At 51.9% G+C, this 22,054-nt stretch overlaps 1 protein-coding gene across 1 annotated transcript; it reads right to left on the bottom strand.

Moving 5' to 3' along the window:
• Window positions 1–1,409: 1,409 nt before the first annotated feature.
• Window positions 1,410–21,799, bottom strand: PLBD2 (phospholipase B domain containing 2). The gene is made up of 12 exons (XM_061141850.1): window positions 21,477–21,799; window positions 14,224–14,317; window positions 11,894–12,052; window positions 9,972–10,072; window positions 9,548–9,762; window positions 7,530–7,627; window positions 5,046–5,206; window positions 4,361–4,456; window positions 4,030–4,101; window positions 3,046–3,198; window positions 2,374–2,536; window positions 1,410–2,266 (listed from the first exon to the last, which is right to left on the bottom strand). The coding sequence occupies exons 1-12, from the start codon at window positions 21,764–21,766 to the stop codon at window positions 2,099–2,101; spliced, it is 1,770 nt and encodes a 589-aa protein (XP_060997833.1). The 5' UTR covers window positions 21,767–21,799; the 3' UTR covers window positions 1,410–2,098.
• Window positions 21,800–22,054: the final 255 nt, after the last annotated feature.

Genomic DNA, 22,054 nt, shown 5'->3' with positions numbered 1-22,054 from the left:
CCTACAGCACAGGGAAATCTGCTCAATGGTATGCGGCGGCCTGGATGGGAGGGGAGTCTGGGGGAGAATGGATACACGTGTATGGCTGAGTCCCTTCACTGCTCACCAGAAACTATCACAGCACTGTTGGTCAATCAGCAATACCCCAATACAAAACTAAAAGTATTACACAAAAATATCCAGGAGACAGGACTCCGCAAAGGGCAGGCAGGGATGGGGAGTCACCAGCCGACTGGCCCCAGAATTGCTCCTGGAGGGATAGAGTCTAAAGTATCAGTCAGTTCAGAGAAGCCTGCCCAGAATAGGGGTCTTTGCAGCTTCTACCTATATGTGGAACTTAAAAAAGCTGAATTCCCTGGTGGTCCAGTGGTTTGGACTCCACTTGCTTGCAATACAAGGGGCATGTTTTCAATCCCTGTTTGGGGAACTAAGATCTCACAAGCTGCTGAGTGCAAGCAATGTGCCCTGAAAAGAATTACACATACACATATATATAGCAAACCCATTCCCACCCCTCAACTGTGCTTGTTTTCCCAGAGCATTTATCAACATCATACACACTGTGTTTGTCTACTTCCTCAATGTCAACATCATGGGATTTTTTTTCTTTTTTTTGGTACCTGTTACGAGGTATCCCCAGGACCTTATAACAGTGCCTGGCATGTTTTAAATATTTGATAAATTCTTGCTAATGAATGAATGTTGAGTGTGTAAGGCCCCACGTGGGCAATGTCATAGCCACCACTACAGTGAGTCTCACCCTCCTCCAGCACACACACACGCACACAGGGAAATGCTGCTCACATCATTACCTATTTAACAGTCAAGGTAACGCAGGCACAGAGAAGTTAAGTACCGTAACCAGTAAGAGGTGGAGACAGGATTCGAACCCAGGCCTCTGACTCCAGGGCTCTGTGCTTTCCTCTCCCCAAGCACGGCACGAGTCTTGTCTCCAGTGGAGGCTCTGGGCGAGATCGGATGGGGAGGGACTCTGTGTTGCGTTGATCTGTCTTCCCCCACCGCCACCCTTGGTAGGACTCGGGGAGGTGGGGGTAGGACCTGGTGGTTAAGAGAGCCCTACAACAGGACCCAGAACAAAGTTGGTGTTCAATAAGCACATGGATAGATGGATGGACAGATATGGGTGGATGGATGCATGGGTAGATGGATTGACAGTTGGATTATAGATGGATATGTGGATGGATGGATAAATGGAAGATGGGTGGATGAACGGATGGATGACCATGCGGATGGACGAGGGGTGGGTTGGCAGGTGAATGCCTGTACAGATGGACAGACAGAAGGATGGACAGGAGGGTGCATGGATGAACGGTCAGAACTCAAACCTGAGAAGAGAAAGGACGCTGACCCTGCTGTCCCCGTGGCCCCAAGAAGCACAGCACAGGGGCCTCGGCCTCTCTTGTTTAATGGCAGCACAGCCTGCAGTGTGGTTCCTGTAGCAGGGGGCCTGAGGGTCCTGCCCGGAGGCCAGAGGCAGGCCGGCGCTGGGGGGTGGGGGCCACGAGGCTGGAGCCAAGGGGCTGACACTCCTGCTTGGCCCTGGGGAGAGCAGGACGCTTGGGCCCCTCCAGCCATAGGTAGCCAGAAACTTTGGTTTTTCATAGTGTTTCCAGTTTCCGTCCTCCAGGAGGAGAAACAGGGGCAGCTGCTTCCCCAGGAGAGGATGGGCTGGGGTGGGGATGGGAGGAGTGATGCTGACCTGGAGCCAAAGCTCCAGAGCCACAGGCAGGAACGGCACTGGGATGTAGGCACTGGGGCCTCTCCTGCAGAACCGGGTCCTTGGACCCGAGGGTGGTAGAGAAAAAAAGCAGGAGAGAGATGCAGAGGGAGACAGGGATAGCATCACCCAGGCAGGGGAAACAGTCAGTCCCGCACCCCCTGGGGTTCCGTTCCCCACCCCAGAGGCCGCCCAGACGAGAGTGAAGCTGGCACCGGCCCAGGTCCCCATCCAGGCACAGCAGGGCGACAATGCCCCCTCCCCTGCAGAGGAGGCAGGCTGGAGGGCAGGGTGGCAGCCAGTTGGGTGGTCCCCGCCAGGGTCAGCGGGGGCAGAAGGCAGCAGAGCAGAGATGGAGCTTCAGTCCCAAGAGACCTCGATGGGCGAGAACTTCCAGAGGTCAGGCTGGCCCATGTGCAGCATGCCGCTGAAGGGCGAGGTGCTCCACTGGAACGGGGGCAGCTGGTCCCACGTGGGGCCGCTGACGGCCAGGAGGCGCAGGGCCTTGGCCAGGGCAGCGCTGGTCACCTGTGGGTGAGGGGAGGGCAGGTGTCTAAGTCGTCCCGGCCCAGGAGGCCCTGCGGCTCCCCACAAACTCTGACCGCCCCCCACCCACAGCACCCTGAGCCCGGTACCTTCACATCGATGCCCCCGTGGGAGCGCTGGTGCAGAGCCTGGAAGGGGTAGGAGCCATTGGCTGGGTTGAGGTCGGAGCGGGCAGAGATGGCGTTCTCCCCGTTGGGCTTGGGGGTGCAAGCTTTGCACAGTGACAGGGGGTCATGTAAGAAGTCGTTGTACCTAGACGCGGAAGGAGAGGAAACACCAGTCGTGCTGGGCGGGGGAGACTGGACTCCAAGCAGCAGCCCCATAAGCCGGCCACCTGCGTTCAATGTGCCAACCTGGACTTCCGTCACCTACTCCCTTCTGCTGGTCATTCCACACCCATCACTCAGCCCTTGGCTCTGCCATCCCTTCCTCGGGGTGTCCCTCTGGGCCCCCACTCCAGGCCAGGCTAGAGGCCCCGCTTTGTCCCTTCACAGCATTTCCTGGAGTTCAGACAGTCCTCGTTACTCATCAACATCACTGTGAGTACGGGATGGATCTCTGCAACCCCTGAGGGAGAGCGTGCTCCCGGAGGATCACGGGGGCATGTTCTGTGCTCTTGGCTGTCCAAGGTCCTGCTGACGCCTCAGTCCCGCTGTCATGGTTGCATCACCCTCTGCCGCCCCCCGGCTTGTCAGGAGGCTAGAATGAGTTACTATAAAGCTCCACCACACGATTCTGGGCTCCCGGTGTCCCCCTCGCACCTCATAAGCCGCATCATGGAGTCCAGGTCATGTACCAGCGAGTGGTTCCGTCGGAAGATCTGGGCCCGGGGACTCCCGTCGTAGGAGAACCAGTCCCCGTAGCGGGCCACCAGGGCCGGCAGCCCACTGGCATTGAACACAGACTCGAAGGACCTGCCGGGGAAGAGGATGGTCACTCACGGCCCCCACTGACTACCTGGCCATGGCCTCGGAGGCAAAGAGGGCGGTTGTGCCAGGACATGAACACCAACAACCCCGACGGTCGGGATTACAATAATCATGTCTTTTGTTAGTGCTGCTGGGAGGCTTGGAGGGGTGGCCAAGTTCTGGATTCTTATAATAAGAGATGTGGGGTTCAAATTCTGACCTCACTACTGACCAGTTATGGAACCTCGGGAACTTTAGGTACTTTCTCAAGGCCTCAGTTTCATCATCTGTGAAATGGGTACAGGAGCCGTGGTTACCACGTGCAGTAGTTATACAGATCAAAGGAGATAATCCAGGTAAAGCACTGTGAGGGGTAAAGGCTGCTGGCTGTGCAGCCAGTTAAAGCAGCTCCAGCTGGGGGCCCACGGCAGGGGTTGGCACCTGAGCCAGGCCGCTCCCCACCACCCTGCGGCGGGTGCAGACTGGAGGGCCCCTACAGATGCCAACCTCACAACTGTACCCCAAAACTGTCAGGGCTTTCCTGGTGAAGAAGGGGATGGAGTGGGTTTCTTTCTTATTTTTGTTAATGATTTTACTTTTGTTTCTTTTTTTTCTCCCCCCTGCTGGCTACACCACATGGCTTGCGCGATCTTAGTTCCCCAACCAGGGGATCGAACCTGCACCCCCCACAGTGGAAGCACGGAGTCTGAACCCACTGGATCGCCAGTGAAGTCCCAGGGTGGGTTGCTTGGGGGAACTAAAGAATCACCGGGGAACGACCCCTCCCTGCATGGAAAACTGGGCAAAGGGTGGGAAACACCAGGAAGCAGGACATACGGGATGTTGTAGCTGGCCCAGTAGGTCTTCTGGTAGAGCTCTGAGGTCCTGTCGGCCACCACCACCATGCCCCTGCGACCAGGAAGAGAGACGGGGTGCAAGTGGTGAGAGAGAAGGCTCCTGCAGGGGCTGCTGTGCTCAAGGACCCCCGAAGGCTCCCCACTGCCTACGGGGAGATTATGTCCCAAATCTTGAGCCCCAGTCCGTGGCTGCCTTCTCCTCCAGGCTTGCCTTCCTGAGGTCTCCCCTCCCACACAGTTTCAGCGGCCTCCAGGACTCCGCCGAGGCGGTTCCCCCTGCTGGGGCACCCTGCCCCTTTCCGGGTACTCACGGGATCTGCTCCAGGACAGTGAGCACCCTTCTCCCAGGGCTGGGCCCGCCGGGCACAAACGCCTTGTAGTCCACGATCATCCACTGGTTGTTGTACCTGCCAGGCCCCAGGAGGGAGAGCTGAACAGACCCGGGGCCGCTGCCCCAGCCACCCGCTGTCCCCCGGGCCACACACAGCCAGGAATCATGTGGCCAGGGTGCTCTGGGAGTGTCCGGCCATTCAACCATCACCTGGACACTGTGGCTTGCCCAGCCGTCCTCACACTCTTCTCTCATCACGCTGCTTACCTGCTCCGGAGGAGTCTGTGGCTCCCTAGTGCTTAATGGAACAAAGGTGGATTCTTCTGCCCAACCTCCTAAGACCCTGTCCAATCCGGTTCCAGTGTCTCTGGCTCACAGGGTCCCCATCCGCCCATATCCACCTCCTCGGACGGCCCTCCCTACTGTCCCCAGAGCTCTTGAGTTCCACGTTTCTTCCTGGCCTTTCTCTGGGAGCCTTCCCCGGGTGGAGGAGCCTGCGAGAGAGGGGTAAACCCTTTCCTCCTCGTGCCTCTGTTTCCCCACGTATGAAACAAGAGGACTCTGCTAAGCGGGTGGTGTGTGTGGCCCCGGTGCCACATCAGGTCCCCCCGGGGTCTTGAGTATTGGTGGGGAGGTTGGGTGGAGAGGCCACGGTGCCCACTCACGTGCCACTGTTGAACCTCTTGAAGATGTCGGCCCAGGAGTCCCCGTCCAAGGCCAGGCGATTGGCCACGACATTGCGCATCCACTCCAGCACGCAGCCCTTGGGCTGCACGTACTTCCACAGGGCCGGGTTCCTGTTGCCGATGGTGGTCTCCAGGGTCACCTGCGGGAGAGACCGGGGCCGCTGCACTGAAGGGTCACCTGACTCACCACTGGGGCATGCTGCCACCTAGGGGGAGCACTGTTACACCAATCGTGGCTCCGAACTGTTGACTAGATGTTTTTTTTAAACTGGCCTCAGAAGCCGTACTCAGGCAGTCTACAGACGTGGGTGGGGAAACAGTACATCTTTATTTGCACTACCGTCAAACCGAAATGCAGCATCTTCCACTGATAATGTGGGCGACCTGCCAATGTTATCAGCAGTACCTGAGACGGCCACCAACAGATGTCACGGATGTTTTCCCATCATACAACAGGACTGCACACAACTCAGATTGTGTATGCTCCCTGTAACTTCCAAATTGTGGCAGGGAGCCCACCTGCAACCAGTTTCTTATTTAACATGCTAATAAAGCAGCACCTACCGGCAGACCCCAGAGAAACGGCAGGCTCTGTTTCAGACCACCGCAGGAAGCGAATATTGAAAGGAAGCAAGTCATGTGAATTTTTACTTCCCAGCTCCCAGAGAAGTCGTTTCCACGATACCGTGCGTGTGTGTGCTCAGCTGCTCAGTCAAGTCTGACTCTCTGTGACCCCATGGACTGCAGCCTGCCCGGCTCCTCTGTCCATGTGATTCTCCAGGTAAGGATACTGGAGTGGGTTGCCATGCCCTGCTCCAGAGGATCTTCCTGATCCAGGGATTGAACTCGTGTCTCCTGCACTGGCAGGTGGATTTTTCACCACTGAGCCACCTGGGAAGCCTTTCCACTACACTATAATCTATATAATCTACTGTAAGTGTGCAATCTACTATAAATCTACTATAAATGTGCAATAGTATTATGTCTTAAAAAACATTGTGCATACCTTAATTTAAAAATAGAAAAGAAAAACCTGATTACAACAGTCACATTAAAGATCACTGATCATAGATCACTGCAATGAAAATAATGAAAAAAATAAAAATGTTGCAAGAATTACCAAAATGTGACAGAGATACAAAATGAACAAATGCTATCTAATCTATACTATCTAACCTATAATCTAATATAAATGTGCAATAGTGTTATCTTAAAAAACAATGTACACATCTTAATTTAAAAATAGAAAAGAAAAAAACAATACAAAACAAAAAAATGATTACAATAGTCACATTAAAGATCACAGATCACCATAATGAATATAATAATAATGAAAAAATGAAAAATATTGCGAGAACTACCAAAATGTGACACAGAGATATGAAATGAACAAATGCTGGTGGGAAAATGGTGTTGACAGACTTGCAGGGTTGTTAAAAACCTTCAATTTGTAAAAATCACAGTATCTGCAAAGTTCAATAAAACGAGGTATGTCTGTATATTACATTAAAAGCTTACATACTATTTCAATAAATGCATGTCAATGTAATTTGTCTCCTTTATAACCCTACATGTTGGTTTATGCATTTAAAAGTATTATTCTGAGAGGGGGGTTAACAGCTCCCCAGGCGGCCAAAGGAGCCCGTGGAACCTTTGTTAAGAACCCCAGTGGCAGGTAAATTTCCCGTTTGGACACTTTCCAGGTAACAGAATCAAACCGGGATCAATCCTGCAAGGATCCACTGTCCTTCCCCAGGCTTCACTTCTGCTTTCCCAGCCCCAAACCGCAGCAAGGGGGCCCCCTCACCCACTGCCTGGCCCCTCTCAGGCTTGTTCCCACATCTAAGGGGACTAAATGCCCTGCTCCTCACATAGACTAATAGAAACAAAAAAGGCTTTCCATCCCTGTCCCCAGGAACTGGCGTCTTCTGCATCTAGGCTGTTTTTTAAGGGATGTTTTTTCTCCTCTGCAGTGTTGCCCTGGTGACCACAGGGCTTGCTGAAATCCACCAGGGGTGCCAGGAACAGACTTCTGAGAGTCTGGCACCCAGCCAGGAAAACCGATAAAAACAACACACTGTAATAAACAACATTTATTCAGAGAACCCAGCCAGGTTTAGAGGGGGCTTTGTGAAAAACAAGAGGAAAAGCAGAACAAGGAAGAGCAGAGTCATGGTGGAGAGAGAAATGGCTTGTCCTAAATACGTAAACACAAAACGAGGTCACTGGGGCAGAGGATATTTTTAAAGGGCCCAGACCAATAATTTCCCAAGAGCTGGGTGACAATGCAGAGGTCCGGGCCAACCACAGGGTCTGGGGCCTCGGATCTACATTTTTTGAGAGCGCCCCCTGGTGGAGGATGGACTCACCCCGCGGTTGGGGGGGTGTCCACCTGCTGCACCTGAGCTGCCAGGTGAGAAGCTGCCCGGGGGGAGGAGAAAGGTAACACAGAAGATGACTCACCAGCCCGCTGCCAAGGATGTAGAAGTCATCACAGGAGAAAATGGTACCAGGATAGGATGAGAAGATCACCTTGTTGCCAGGAGCCCGGGTAGATTCCGCTGCAAGGGCAAGAGTGAACTCAAGTTGGGGTGGGGTGGGGGCTGGTCAGACAAGTCTATATGAGGACCCCCGCACCTCCACCCAACCAGGTGGGGCAGCAGGCGTCAGAGGAAGCCCCCCACTCCATTCTTTCTGAGAGTTAGCAAACCAGGCCATTTGTATAAAAGCTAGTAGCAAAATGGATATATAATTTTTTAATTATTATACTTTTGGCTTTCCTTTTTTATTGCAAAAATCTACTGCAAAAAAAAAAAAAAAGGTTATTCAGACAGCAAATACCCAGAAGTCTCAGAGTACACACTCCGTGGTTTTTTTTTTGGGGGGGGGTGGTGATTATCCCCTGCTTTACCAAGGTATAACGGACAAGTAAAAATTGTGCTTAAGGTTGCACTCTGTGATGATGGGACAGCTGTAGACACCGTGAAAGGATAACCACCATCAACTAAATTACACATCCATCATTTCACACAGTTACCTTTGTTGTGTGTGTGGTGAAAACACTTAAGTTCTGCTGTTTTGGCAGGCTTCAACTATACAATACTGTGCTGTTAACCACAGTTACCATGGTGTGCTTCAGGGTAAGTAGACTTTAAAAATCTTACTTGTCTTCTAACTGGGAGCTGGTCCTCTCTGATCAACGTCTCCCCATAGTGGTATGTGAGATCTAGTTCCCCCACCAGGGATCAAACCCAGGCCCCCTGCACTGGGAGTGCAGAGTCTTAGCCATTGGACCACCAGGACAGTCTCAAGTCTATTAATTTTTAGGAGGTCCGTAGATGCACACGTATAAATGCATCCCCCCAAATCTGGATGGATCCAAACCAAAATGGCATCAGTGCTATCCTCTTAGGAGAGGTCTGGAATTTTGGAGGAGGGCATCAAGGGAGATGTATTTCTCCATCTCTAGTGCTAGAATATGTGGCAGTGAGAACATACTGACACATTACTAGTATAAAAAAGTGTTTAAACAAATGGAATGATGAGGTACATTTTATTTAAAAGTCCAGGGGAAAAAAGTAACTAAATGATCCCCTGTGGGTTGCGGAGTGTTCCAATGACTTTTACTGTGTGTGTATCGTTTTGCTGTGTTTTCCAATTTTCCATAACATACATGTACGACTTATGTAGGCTTTGTTTTTAAGATTGTTTTTTGATGTGGATCATTTTTAAAGTCTATATTGAATTTGTTACACTATTGCTTCTGCCGTTTATGTTCTGGTTTTGTGGCCTCCAGGCATGTGGGATCTCAGCTTCCCGACCAGGGATTGAACCCACATCCCCTGCGTTGGAAGGTGAAGTCTTAACCACTGGACTGCCACGGAAGTCCCTATTTCCCCACTTCTGGAATCTGAATTGGTCACTTGACTTGCTTTGAGCACCAGAATGTTGTGCCAGTTTCAGTGGGCCCTCAAGAGGCCTTCCACACTTCCCTGCCCAGATGTCACAGGAACAAGCCTGAGCTAGCCTGTGGGAGGACGAACGCCCATGCCCAGCTGTCATGTCATCCCAGCTGACAGCAACCCCCAGAAATGCAGATGAGGCCACCCTAGGTCAGCCAGCTCACCCCAGCTGAATACAGAAGCATTGGTGAGCCTGGCCAACATCAGCAGGCTTGGTTCAGAACAACAAAACCACCCAGTGACCCACAGACACCCACAGACATTGTGAGTAAAAACAAATGCCTATTTTAAACCTTTGTTTTAAATTTGGGTTGATCTCTTACACAGCAGTAGCTTGCTGATACACCTTGTAAAATAAAAATTAAAAGGAAATAAACTAGTTAACAATAACATGAACTTTTAGCGTGGCCTTACAGTGACCCCAGTGTATATAGGGCCAAGGCCCACCCCTCCTAGCACTGTGCAAGCTGTGTACCCACAGACATGCCCACACACACAGATCCACCCACATCTACCCACCTTGGGGCCCTTCTCTGAACTGGAACCAGTACTTCTTCATGATGCGCAGCATGTACTGGTAGGAGTGCCAGGTGTTGTGGGCAACCAGGAGGTCACTCTGGCCAGGCAGCAGTTTGATGAGGGCAGAACAGGAGCCAGAGCCCATAGCATGGTTGGTCTTGGTCTTATTCAGGGCCACCTCTAAGTCTTCGAGGTCCCCAGAGATCTGCAACAGGCTGTGGAGGGCCAGGGTGCTGGAGGGTTACCACGCCTGCATTATGTACCCATTTCACAGAGGAGGAAGCTGAGGCACTGGGAGGTCTGGCAACCGGTCCGAGGCCACGTAGCCAGGAAGTGGCAGGGCTGGTACTGGAACCCAGGCCTGTCTGACTGTAAGGTGTGTGGCCCTCTCCCCGGCCCTATGCACTCTAGGGGTGGCACTTACAGGAACCCCAAGGGTTTGATGGTGAACTTCCCAGTTGGAAAGGTCACACTGCCTTCATAGCTGTCCTCTAGGCCTTTCAGCTGCAGGAGGGTCAGCCGCACCTAGGGGGAGGGGAAAGGGGCAGAGGGCAGGGGGCAGAGGGAGGGTGAGGCCTCTCCCCCAGGCTCACACCTTCTCCTGCAATGGGAGGGGCTCTGGCAAAAGAGGCTCAGATGCACCCTCCAGGCTCCAGCCAGCCCTGACCCCCTCCTTAACCACAGCCACCCCTCCAAGCTAAGCACCCTCCTGCCATCACCTAACTGCATGTCTCCATTCCGTGCCAACCCCAAATCACCCCCACATAAGGGCCCAGCTCAAAGCCACCTCCTCCAGGAAGCCTCCCAGCCTGCCCTGGCCCACTGTGGACGGCTCCCTGTTCTGAGTTTTGTTACTGGCTATGCTGCTGGCTCAGGGCACTGGTCTCATGTGGCTGACTTCTCCCCACTGTCACTGTCATTGTTCTGTAACCACGGAGTATATCACTGTGTCCCCCATGGGGCCTTGGCCTGGGCTGGACATACACCAGGCACTTAGCAAGCATCTGTAAGACAGATGGACAAAAGGATAGATGGAGGGATGGATGGACAGGCAGGACTGATAGATGGATGGTGGCTGCGGAGGTAAACAAGAGGACGGAGAGAAAGGCAATCATCTAGATGGGCAGGAGAGTGGAGAGAAGGACAGATGTTCAGGCAGGTGTTGAAGTAGATGGACAGGACAGGATGGACTCATTCCCTCATCTGTCAAAATGCAACAAACCTTCACTTATAAAGCACCGACAATGTGCCAGCCCCTGTGCTAGGTACTAGGGCTATCACAGCGGACAAAGCAGATGTGGTCCTTGCCTTGTCCTCATGGGGCCTGAGTCCGGTTGAAGACAGGCACTGAATGCCTTGTAAGAGTGCTACCAGGAAGTGCAGAGAAGGCATGCAGTCGTGAGGATGGTGGGGGTGAGCCGGACAGAGGAGGGGGAAGAAGAGTGTTCCAGGCAGAAGGAACAGCACTTTCTAAAGTTCTGAGGCAAAAGGTAACACATCTTGTTCAAGGAACTGGGAGGAGACCAGAGGCAGGAGCACAGATCAAGGACAGCAGGCGATGAGGCTGGAGAGGGAGAGGGTACCAGGGGCTGCTGAGGCCACATTACGAGATGTGGCATCACCCCGGAACAACAAGGCAGCCCCTGGTAAGCTTTACAAAGAGCCAAGACAGTGCAAGGGGATGGGCCAACAGATGGACAGACAGATGAGTGCCAAGACTCTGATCAGAAAGATAAGGAATGAAGCAGGGAAGGTGGTCAGTCAGCATGATGGCTAGACAGGTAGAAGGGAGGGCAGATGGACAGACAGGTAGATGATGAACCGTAACAGGTAACCAAACAGGATATAGCAACAGGGTGCGTGGACAGAAGATTCTGACAACCAGGCTAAGATGGGCAGGTAGGTGACAGATGGATGAATAAGAAAAGAGTGAAAAATGGACAGGCTTGTGGGGGGTGGACAAATGAGCTGACAAACTTGATGCATGGATGGGTAAATGGATGGACAGACGGATGGATGGTGGGTGGGTGGCTGGATAGACGGATGAAAGAATGGGTGGGTGGAAAGAGAGATGGATGGGTGGGTGGATGGATAGATGGATGTATAGGAGGGAGAAAGGGAAGGGTGGACATGGGGGGAAGGAAGACTGGACAGATGTGAGAATGGACAGGTAGGCAGATGGGTGGGTGGATGGATGGGTAAGGGAGGGAGGAAGAAAGGGCTGGCTGACAGGAGTGGGTGACACATAGGCTGGCCAGTGGAACAGGGGTAGCCGCAGTAGCAGCAGGTCCCTGAAGCTGACCCAACCTGCCGCCCCAGCCCTCTGAGCACAGGGGCTGCGCCCACCTGGTGCCAGTAAGCAGAGCCATTGTTCCGCTCCATCTCTTTCTGCATCCACTCCAGGTTGGCCTCCAGGAAGTTCTTGAGCCTCTCGCAGTAACCGACTTCATACTCGAAGGGGCCGCAGTAATTCACCACCGTGTTCATCCAGTACATATAGATGAGCTGGGGCGGGAGGTGGGGGGCGTGAGGTGGGCGAGGGCAGGGGTGGGGCAGCAGGGCTGCTCTCTTCCCTGAGGACCCCCCTGGCCCCCAACTCGGGCTCAGAGCCCCGACTCCCATCCAGGTCTCCAGAGTCTAGGAGCCCTGGTGGGGACACCCCTGAACCTTCACCCATGCCGGCTTCTGTCCCCAAGGGCCCTTCTCACCCAGCCAGCTCTTACTCCCTCCGGTCATGGCCCAATGCCCCTGGCGGCCTCCCTCCTCTGAAAGCCTTCAGCATTCACCGTCTGTCCTACAGGAAGCCTCTTTTGCCACTGGGGACCCCCACCCTCACTGCAATCTACATGTAGTCAATCGGTCAATGACCAATTTTGCTGAGCACCTATTATGTCCTGTCTCAAGCACTGAGGACACAACAGTGAACTTGGCAAGAGGATCGTGTGCCAGTTCCACCAGCCATCAACAGGCTGTTCCCACCTCCCTGCCCCCGATGTCACATGAACTAGCCTGGGCCAGGCTGGAGGGTCAAAGATCACATGACCCCAGTCGCCTCCGTCACCCCAGCTGATCCAGAGCCTCCCTTGGAGGCTGGTGTGCAAGCTCAGGGAGATAACGTGGGCAAAGCGCCTGGCACGTGTATCTGGAGTTTCTCATGTGAGAACCACTTTGGGCCTTGCCTCCATGTTCCTGTTCCTGGCTCAGGCTACGAGGACCACGAGAGATGGAATCGTGCTTCATTTACCACTGGGCACCCCAAACCACGAGGGCCTGACCCAGTGTCTGACCTCTCCCCAGACATTGAGGTCCCAGGAGGGGATCTCAACTGCAACTGGGGGTCAGAAAGAGGAGAGGGAGTTTACAGAAGGCTGTCGGGTCATACCCCGTCTCCTGTGATGGGCTCTGTCCCCCTCACTGCTACGCATCTCAGACCCATCCACGCTGCGCGTTCATTTTCATGGCTCTATCATCTTGCACTGTGTTGGGTACCGCAAGCCGGTTGCCCGGGGGGTACCTGCTGGTGGCATTTCAGTGTTCCCGCCTCGGGGGATGCTCTGAACCCGTCACGCGCATCCTCGGGTCACCTCTCGGGTACATGCCTGAGGAGCGGGGCCACTGGGTCCTAAGGCACGTGTGCGTTCAATTCTACAAGCTAATGCCGAGTTATTGTCCAGTGGGGGTGTCACAGCCCCACCCACCCTGTGGGAGCGTGGCCGGCACACCACAGCCTCACCCATTCCCGATGCCTTCTGAAAGGGGTGACTACCACTTTTAAACAGCCCCAAAGCAGTTAAAGCAACACAAAAGTTTGTTTAAGGTTTCATCACGTGTAGTAAAACCAGTTTAACCCAAGGAAGGGAGTGGAAATAACTCAGTCCACTCACTGATGAGTGGGTAAATAAAACTGTCTGTCCCTAAAATGTGGTATTATTTGGCCATAAAAAGGAATAAAGTTCTAACACACGCTAAAACGTGGAGGAATCTTGAAAACAAGTGAAAGAAGCCAGTCACACAAGGCCACATGTTGTATGATTCCTTTCATAGGAATTGTCCAGAATAAGCCAATCCGTAGAGACAGAAAGTAGATTAGCAGTTGCCAGGGGCTGGGTGGAGGGGCAGAAAGGGAGGTGACTGCTAACGGGTATGGGGTTTCCTCCTGGGGTGATGAGAATGTTCTGGAATTAGATAGTGGTGGTGGTCGTGTAACGTTATGAATATAGTAAAAACCACTGGAGTGTACACATTTTAAAATGGTGAATTTTATGGCATGTGAATTCTATCTCAATAAAAATGAATGAATGAATGAATGAAAGGGAATGGGAATGGCAACCACCCCGTGCAGTTTGGTGGGTGTCTCTGGGCTAGGGGAGGCAGGGGAATGGTGTTGAGAAAGGGGTTTCAATTAATATTAGTACCATTCCAGGGTTTAGTTTGGGCATTTATTTTATTATTAAGCTTCGTAACTTCGAAACACGTTGAGTGTTTTTCACATGCCTCAAAGAGTACCCAGGGTAAATGTTTAACAAAAACAGGTGAGCCTTTTCTTCCCAACTGAATGGAAGGCCGGGGATGGGGGAGACCCCCCTACACACATCTCAGACCCCTCCGAAGCTCCCTAGGGAACACAGCTGCTGGGTGGGGGGAGTCCCGGGTTCCCCGACCGACCAGGCCCTTACCTCCTCGGACACGGCAGCCTCCACCACGCCCGCGGCGTAGGCCTGCAGGCTGTCATTGAAGCGGCCGTTCGTGTGCAGTTCCAGAAAGGCCCACCTGCAGAAAGGAGAGGGGGACACCTGGTCAGTGAGGGGGTGCGCGTGGAACGGGCGCTCGGCTTGGCTTGCAGCCATCTGCAACTACAGAAAACAACTCAGTGACGAACTGCCATTCACGTGGATGTCTGTTGATCTGCCTCCGTACATGTCTCAGGCTGAGTCCCTGTAAGCAGAACTGCTGGGTCAAAGGATACGTGGATTTTTATTTTTAACAGATGTTGATAGACAGAGCTATACTAATCTTTACTCCCCACCCCGCCCCCAGGATAACACCAGCTACTACCTAGGGAGGGCTTCCTCTGTGCCAGGCACTCTTCTAGTCATCTCCATATCTTTTTCTTTTTTTAATTCATTTAGTTATTTATTCTTGGCATCACTGGGTCTCATTGCTGCAGTGGGCTTCTCTAGTTGCAGCATATGGACGTCTCATTTGGCTAGATTCTCTCCATACATATGAGCCCACCGGCTTGTCACTGATATGGAAAATGCCTGTATTTTAATAGATCTTTGCTTCTGTTTTTGCCATAGAGCGCTTTTCAGCTTTGTCCTATCTTTCCTTTATGGTTCTGGATTTCATCCTTGCTCCAAGGACACAGAAATATTCACCCAGGTGACTTCTGTAACTAAGGAAAACATTTGTGAAGGAAATTTCTTTTAAGAAAATGAGGGCGACTGCAAACACCGATGAAAGCTTGAGGAGGTCACGTGCCAGGAGAGCCAGGCGGAGCCAGGGCGGTCCCGTGGAGAGCTGGCTGAAAAGCCGCCAAGGAGCTCCAGGACAAGGACAGCTCTGCCCGAGAGAAGATGCAGCAGAGATAGTGACTATCGAACGTTCACACCCCGAAGTTTCGCCAATCAAGCTTCCTTGAGCACCTATGGGCGCCAGACACCAAGGGTACAAGAAAGAATGCAACTGCCGTGACGAGAAAAGGAATAAAGTGCCATGGGCACCCTGAGGAGGTACACTCCTGCTGCTACTGAGTAAAATCTAGGAAGGCTTCTCAGAAGAGGTGATAGTTCCTCTGGGTTTTGAAGTTTAAGTAGGAGCTTGCAGGAAGAAGGGGGTGAGAGGGAGGAGAGGAAAAGTAAAAGAAAGAAGGCCAAGCTCTGAAAGTTCTAAAGCAAAGAAATTGAGCCACAAGATAAAATGGAGCTGTGGGGACTTGGTATGGGGCCCCGACACAGTGGATAACAAGTCCCAGTGCTAAGCACATCACGTTTACTTCTCCCTCTAAATTCTTCTGACATGTACAGATGTGGGACCCGAGGCTCAGAGAGGTGAAGCCACTTGCCTGAAGTCACACAGCAAGTAAGTGAAGGAGCTGAGACTAGCACTGCAGAGCATGCGCTCTGAGCCTCTAACTTAACTGAGTTTTGTGGGCAACTGTTTTGTCCTTAAAGGTAAAGGGGTTAGTTCTTACCAAAGGAATATGAGAGCCAGGGACTTCCAGCTAATGACTCACATATAATCACAGATAAGGACAGGAAAACACAAGAGCCTAGAATAAAGGCCTTAAATTTCAAGGAGAGCAGAAGACAAAGAGAGCCTGGGCTTGTGGCTCCCTCAGGCTGAGTTTGAATCCCCAGGTCTGTCTCTTCCTGACTGTGTACCTTTGGGCAAATTGCTTACCCTCTCTGGGCCTCAGTTTTCTCATCTGTAAAATGGGCAAAGTGATTCCCACTCCAGAGGGTTGCCATGGCAGGTGCCAGAAGAGAACTCACGTTTTACAGCCACTAAATACATGTCTTATCATGAATCTGAGACAGGAGGTTTGGAGTGATCCAGTAGATTTGGTGGTGGGAAGAAATTTCAAACAGGGCCCGGTATGTAGATTCACTTATGACCAAAAAAAAAAAAAAAAGCACAGGGAATCAAGAAAGAATGTATACAAATTACCTAAAACCAAAAAAGCTGTTCAGATACTAAGTCTTGGTGATAACTGAAAGGTCAGTGGCCCTCCTCCAGACAGCCCCTCCTTAAAAGCTCTCTGGCGAGGAGCAGGCCGTGGTGCCGAGTCCGTGGACTCAGGCGGTGGCTGAGAACTCACCATGTGACCTGGACTCTCACAGCCCTTATGGAGGCATAGGAGGGTCCTTGTTCACAGCAGCCTTTTATTTTCTGGCTGTACTGCTTGGCTTGCAGGATCTTAGTTCCCCAATCAGGGATAGAACCCATGCCCTCTGCAGTAGAAGCTCAGAGTCTTAACCACTGGACCGCCAGGGAAATCCCTGGCATTTCTGAGTAGAGCTGGAGAAACCTGGACCCTCTCGAAACATCTGGTGTTGGGGCCTAACACAATAACCTACCCATAGATGCAGTGGGCGGAGAGAACCATGTGGCGGGCTGCCACGTGTAATGGGGTGTCAGACACTAGATTTTTTCTATTTCCAAAAAAAAAACCCAAGGATTAGAGAAGGACAAATGGTAGATTCGGGATAACCTCATGTTCAAAAGCATTACACACAGGCAGAGACACACACCAGTACACATACACATGTATGTATGTATGTTTAGGCCTGTTAGGCATAGAAAATTCTGGAAGAAAGAACTCACAGTGGTTTTATATATAAAAAGAAAGAATGAGGGCACAGTTTATCTTCCACATCCCATCTCACCTTTCTAAACGGCTAGAATTTTTTTTACCATGAATAGTTAAGTGTGTGCTCAGTCGTGTCCAACTCTTTGAAACCCATGGATTCTAGCCCACCAGGCCCCTCTCTCCATAGGATTTTACAGGCAATACTGGAGCGGGTTGCCATTTCCTTCTCCAGGGGATCTTCCCAGCCCATGGATCAAACTCACATCTCTTGAGTCTCCTGCATTGGCAGGTGGATTCCTTACCACTAGCGCCACCTGGGAAGCCCTGAATAGTTAAGTACTCTTAACTATTCAGTACTATTAACTATTAACTAATAATTAAGCACAAAAATATAAAAGAACGCAGCGTGACTCTTTCAAGCTGGATGAAAAGGAAAAGAATGAGTGGACAGCAATAATCCACTCCCCAGCCAGGCCATGGTACTGTAAATAAGGAATGAGTCACTCCCCTTGTTCAAGATAGTGCCTCCTGCATTCCTCCCTGGGCTGCCTTATTCCAAAGGGCAACTGGGGTGATTCCACTTGGATGGGGTTTATTTACTTCACCAGAGTCCTCAAAAAACCTGGTCAGGTGGGTTTCGGCCTATCTTTCCAGAACACCTTAGAAAGAGAGAGGGGATTTCAGTGCTGAAGCCCCTGAGGCTGACCTCTGAGGATCCCCCTGTTGCTTCAGGCCCTAAGCCCTTATCAAATGATTCTTTCGCAGAACCTTGCAAGGCTGGCACCATTCTCACCACGAGAGTGAGGCAGCTGCTGATGATCACCTGTAGTAAGTGTCCAGGCAAAGATCTGAACCTAGATCTCTCTGATGTTAAACCTGAAACCATGCTGCAAACCAAACCTTCGTACTTTTTCAGCCTCGGTATTCCCATCTGTAAAACTGGAAGGTTTGGACATCAGCAAATGACTTCTGGAATACCTCACTGCCATGCTGGCTGACAACTCTGAGACACTATCCCAGTCCCTGGACAAAAAACAAAAACACAACAACAATAACAAAAAAAAAAAAAAACTACTGAGGAAAGAGTGTTTCTAAAGAAAAATGTTCCCATTAGACTATTCTTGATTCAGAGATCATGGCCTTCCAGCTTGTTTGGTTCTAAAATAGCTGACCGCTTTAGAAGATGAAAAGGGAAGAGATCGATAAATATTGTTCTGGTTTGTTTCTAATGCACTTGCTTGACAAAAATAGAAAGTCAGCTACACTGAATCTATTTCCTCAATCTTTTTTTTTTTTCTGGAAAGTCTATGGCCCACACTGTGATTTTATGTCAGGGGCAACTAATACCTCTGAGATGACGCCAGGGTTTAATGAAGAGGCCACGTTTGGGAAAAGTCGGACCATTCTAGTGAAATGAGCATGCGCGCATGCTCAGTTGCCCAGTTATGTCTGACTCTTTTGCAACCCCATGGACTGTACCCCACCAGGCTCTTCTGTCCATGGGATTTCCCAGGCAAGAATACTGGAGTGGGTTGTCATTTCCTTCTCCAGGGGATCTTCCCAACCCAGGGATCGAACCAGTGTCTCCTGCATTGGCAGGTGGATTCTTTACCACTGAACTACCAGGGAAGCCCGTGACATGAGCAGGTTACAAATCTCCCTTTCCCATCACTGCTGTTTCAGCGTATAGTGTGCCCTGGACATCCTCTACTATGTGGGATGTACTGCCTTATCTGTGGCTATCACTCCTTTTCCATTCATGATGGTATAAGTTGATCTTTTGTGACTTTTCGAAGAAACAGTTGGATAACTAATAAGAACCTTCTGTAGAGCACAAGGAACTCTATTCAATACTCTTTAAAGGCCTATATGGGAAAAGAATCTTAAGAAAAAGAAAAATGGATTTATGAATATGTATAGTGGATTCAATTTGCTATATACCTGAAACTAACATAACATCATAAATCAACTATACTTCAATAAAAATTTTTTTAAAAAGAGTCGGGTGATAATTACCCATTTTACTGGGCTGTGTTTCTGCTTGTTAGGTGATAGATTTGGGCTGTTTCCCAGCTTCCTATTAGGTTAATTCCCTCTTATTAGTATTTACTTCCTCTCTCAACTTGAAGGCAATTTAGATCAAACAGCTGGTTGGGGGGGGATCAGATCAGAAAAGGAGGAAAAAGTAAGGTTGGAGGGGTCAGCCTCCCCAGGACCAAGGCCAGAGCCAGGCTGGGGCAGGCACTGCCTCTGGGGGCATCTCTGATCCCCCAAGTGTCAAGTCCTAAATGTTTTAGGCTTCACGGGAGCCAATCAGATACAGCACAACTGAAAGAAGAGAGATTATGGGTGAAAGGACCATGCAAGTTGTCCTGAAAATTCCAGGATCTGGTGAAAACTCAGGGCCAGAAAGGAGGGAAAGAAGTCAATTCTAGGCGAACAGAAGAGTCAAATCATGATTTCCACTCTCCAAAAATTGAGACAAGTCAGTTGACCCCAGATGAGAGGTTCAGGTGCTTAGTAAAGAGGATGCCCCAGCTGTCCTTCTTACATCTCACTTCTGAGTTCCCACGAAAGTGTCTTTGGGGGGAATTCCCTGGCGGTCTAGCGGTTAGGATTCGGTGCTTTCACTTCCATAGCCCGGATTCAATCCTTGGTCCAGGAACTGAGATCCTACAAACTGCAGGGCACAGCCAAAAAAAAAAAAAAAAAAAAAAGAGGGTGTCTGAGGGCTTCAGTTTCCCAGCTTACAAAACGGGGGCTTCCCATGCAATTTTCCTTCCATCAGAGTCCCAAGTGCTGTCAGACCCAGAAGGAAAGGGGCAGAGTGGACAGAAAAGATGCTGGAACAGTGAAGTGAGAGCAAGGAGTGTAGAAGAGAACAGGGTTCATTTCTCAGTTTCCCCAACTGTAAAACGGAGGCAGAAGACACCCATTCTTTTTCTCTTTCATTCACTCCTTCCTTTAGTAAATAAGCAGAGGTACTTTCTGTGTACCTGAATCCCCCTGAATTTTCCTTCAAGCCCCACCTTCAAGGGAGGAAACGGGCTCAGCGAGGTGAAGTGATTAGCCCAAGTCACAGAGCACCAGGGCTGAGCCTGGAAGAACTTTCCATCCAGCACAATCATGGGAATCCTCTCCCCACTTTTCTGTTTTCCATAATTGACAGCAACGCAGCCCAGTGGGGAACTGCTGGGGCCAAAGCCCCTCTCCCATGTTGAGCCTTATCTCTGTGCCTCCTTCCAGCTGATATCCAGGCAGAGACTGTCAGGCTCTCTTAGCTCTGCTAAGCAGGGCCAAAAATATATGAGTCAGCAGAGACTGGGTCACCAGATTCTAGAGTCATATCCCACAGAGTTCTGGTTTCCTTTGTAGATGCCAGCCTACCCTGTGGCTTCCTCTCCCTGGGAGCCTTCCCAGATTAGCCCCATTCAGCTCCTGTGTCTGCAGTAAATCCTCTTCCCACGATCTCTGGTCTGTCTATCTAACACCCTCCCAGCTGCCACAAAGCCCCAGAACTGGAGCGTCCTCGGTGTCCTGTGTCTCCCCAACACCTGCAGGAATGAATGCATTCCAGCAAACTGGATGAGCCCAGGATGGGGTAGTGTGGGTAGGGTCCAGGGGACACACAGGGTTCCCTAAGACCCCCAACACAGCCTGGGTCCTGGGCCTGGGCCATGCTGACAAGCCTTTGAGGCAGATGTTCCCCACTTCCAGGATTTTCCCTCCTCACACTGTTTCCACCACTGAGTGGGGACCCCCTCAACTCTGTGTCCCCATGGCCAAGCACACCAGGTGAGTGAATGAATGAATGAATGGGCACAAGCCTTGGTACAAGGCCTGAGAAAGGCACCGCCCAACTTCCCAGGCAGAACATATCCTCAAATTCCAAGCCACAGATGGGGAAATGAGAGCCCAGACAGGCAGAGGAGTCAGATAAGAGCTATACATCAGAATGACAGCCCAGACCCCTGTGACAAGGACAGTGACTGCCAAAGACAGAGTCCTTGGCTCCATACTAAGCATCTGGACAAGCGACTTTCCCCTGGACCAGGAGAGAGGAGGGAAGTGGGGAGCAGAAGCCAAGCAAGGATACCATCTGGGTCTTTGTGAATTTAGGGACTCTCTGTTTTCAGACTGGCCTAGAATCCAAGCTCAGTCCTGCTGCTCTGGTTCCAGAAAGGAGGCAGGTGGGGCTAGCATCCACAGGGTAAGCTACAACCAAGGAAGTGAGAATTTCTCCTGGAGAGGTAGTACAATCCCTCCGGTTCCTGGGAGTGAGACGTTGGGGGCGGGGGGTGGGGGGGTGGGGTTGAGAGGGGCGGGTGTGGAGGAGGAGGAAAGCGTTGGCCTATGTGCGGATTACTGTGTCGCCAGGGAAACAGAGGTCCTCCCATCCCTGGCTGAAGGCAAGGGGCTGGCCCTGTGAGCTGAGGGAGGCCGCATTGGCCCCACCCAACCACGGCGCTGCAGCCTCAGAGGAGGGAAACTGACCCTCAGGGAGACAAGGAAGGGACTCTGTCATCGGCAAGAGGCCCGTCCTAGGGGCAGGCGAGGCCCGGCGCCCACGCAACTCCCTCCCCCGGCCGGCCCGCGCGAGATCCGGCCAACCCTTACCCGGTCTCGCGGATGGCGTTGGTAAGGTTGGCCCAGGCTACGGCGTCAGGGTGGCGGCCATCCACCAGGCGCAGCTGGCCCGTCTCGGGGTCCAGGAGCAGCGAGCGGCAGCGGGAGGCGGGCGGAACCGGCATCTCCCGTCCCCGTTGGCCCCTCGGGGTCGGGATCGCGCCGGTCAGGCCGCTCAGGAACAGCCCGACCAGCAGGGCCAGCACCAGGGCCAGCGCCAGCGCCCGCGTCACTGCCCGGGCCAGGCGGCCGCCCGGGGAGCCATACATCGGGGCCACCATGACGGCGCGGAGCGGGACGCCGCAACCTGGCTCACGTGACAGCACTCCTCTGCGGAGGGCGGGGCCTGGGCGGGCTGGGGAGGGCCGGATACAGCAGAGGGGCGGGGCTTGGGCCAAGCCTTCCCGGGTGGGCGGTGCTCTGGGGGGGCGGGACGTGAAGGGCGGGGCCATCTTAAAGAGGCCAGGCCATTTGCCTACTCAAACCTTGCCGTAGCACTCTTCCTCCCAACTTTTTTTTTTCTTTTTTTTTTTTTTTTTTATTTTATTTTTTTTAATTTTTTTTTATTA

This window comes from Dama dama, chromosome 5 (assembly GCF_033118175.1).
Source record: "Dama dama isolate Ldn47 chromosome 5, ASM3311817v1, whole genome shotgun sequence".
NCBI classification, from domain to species: domain Eukaryota; kingdom Metazoa; phylum Chordata; class Mammalia; order Artiodactyla; family Cervidae; genus Dama; species Dama dama.
Note: the sequence above shows the minus strand (reverse complement) of the source record. Positions and strands in the feature narration are given on the sequence as shown.

What these genes read in the sequence shown, in the direction of transcription:
- PLBD2 (XM_061141850.1), bottom strand. Translation starts at nt 21,766, where the DNA reads ATGGTGGCCCCGATGTATGGCTCCCCGGGCGGCCGCCTGGCCCGGGCA. An exon ending in ACATCCTTGGCAGCGGGCTG is followed by an intron (nt 5,207 to 7,529) that starts GTGAGTCATCTT and finishes TCTCTCCCGCAG; the next exon opens with GTGACCCTGGAGACCACCAT. An exon ending in TCCATGATGCGGCTTATGAG is followed by an intron (nt 2,537 to 3,045) that starts GTGCGAGGGGGA and finishes TTCCGCGTCTAG; the next exon opens with GTACAACGACTTCTTACATG.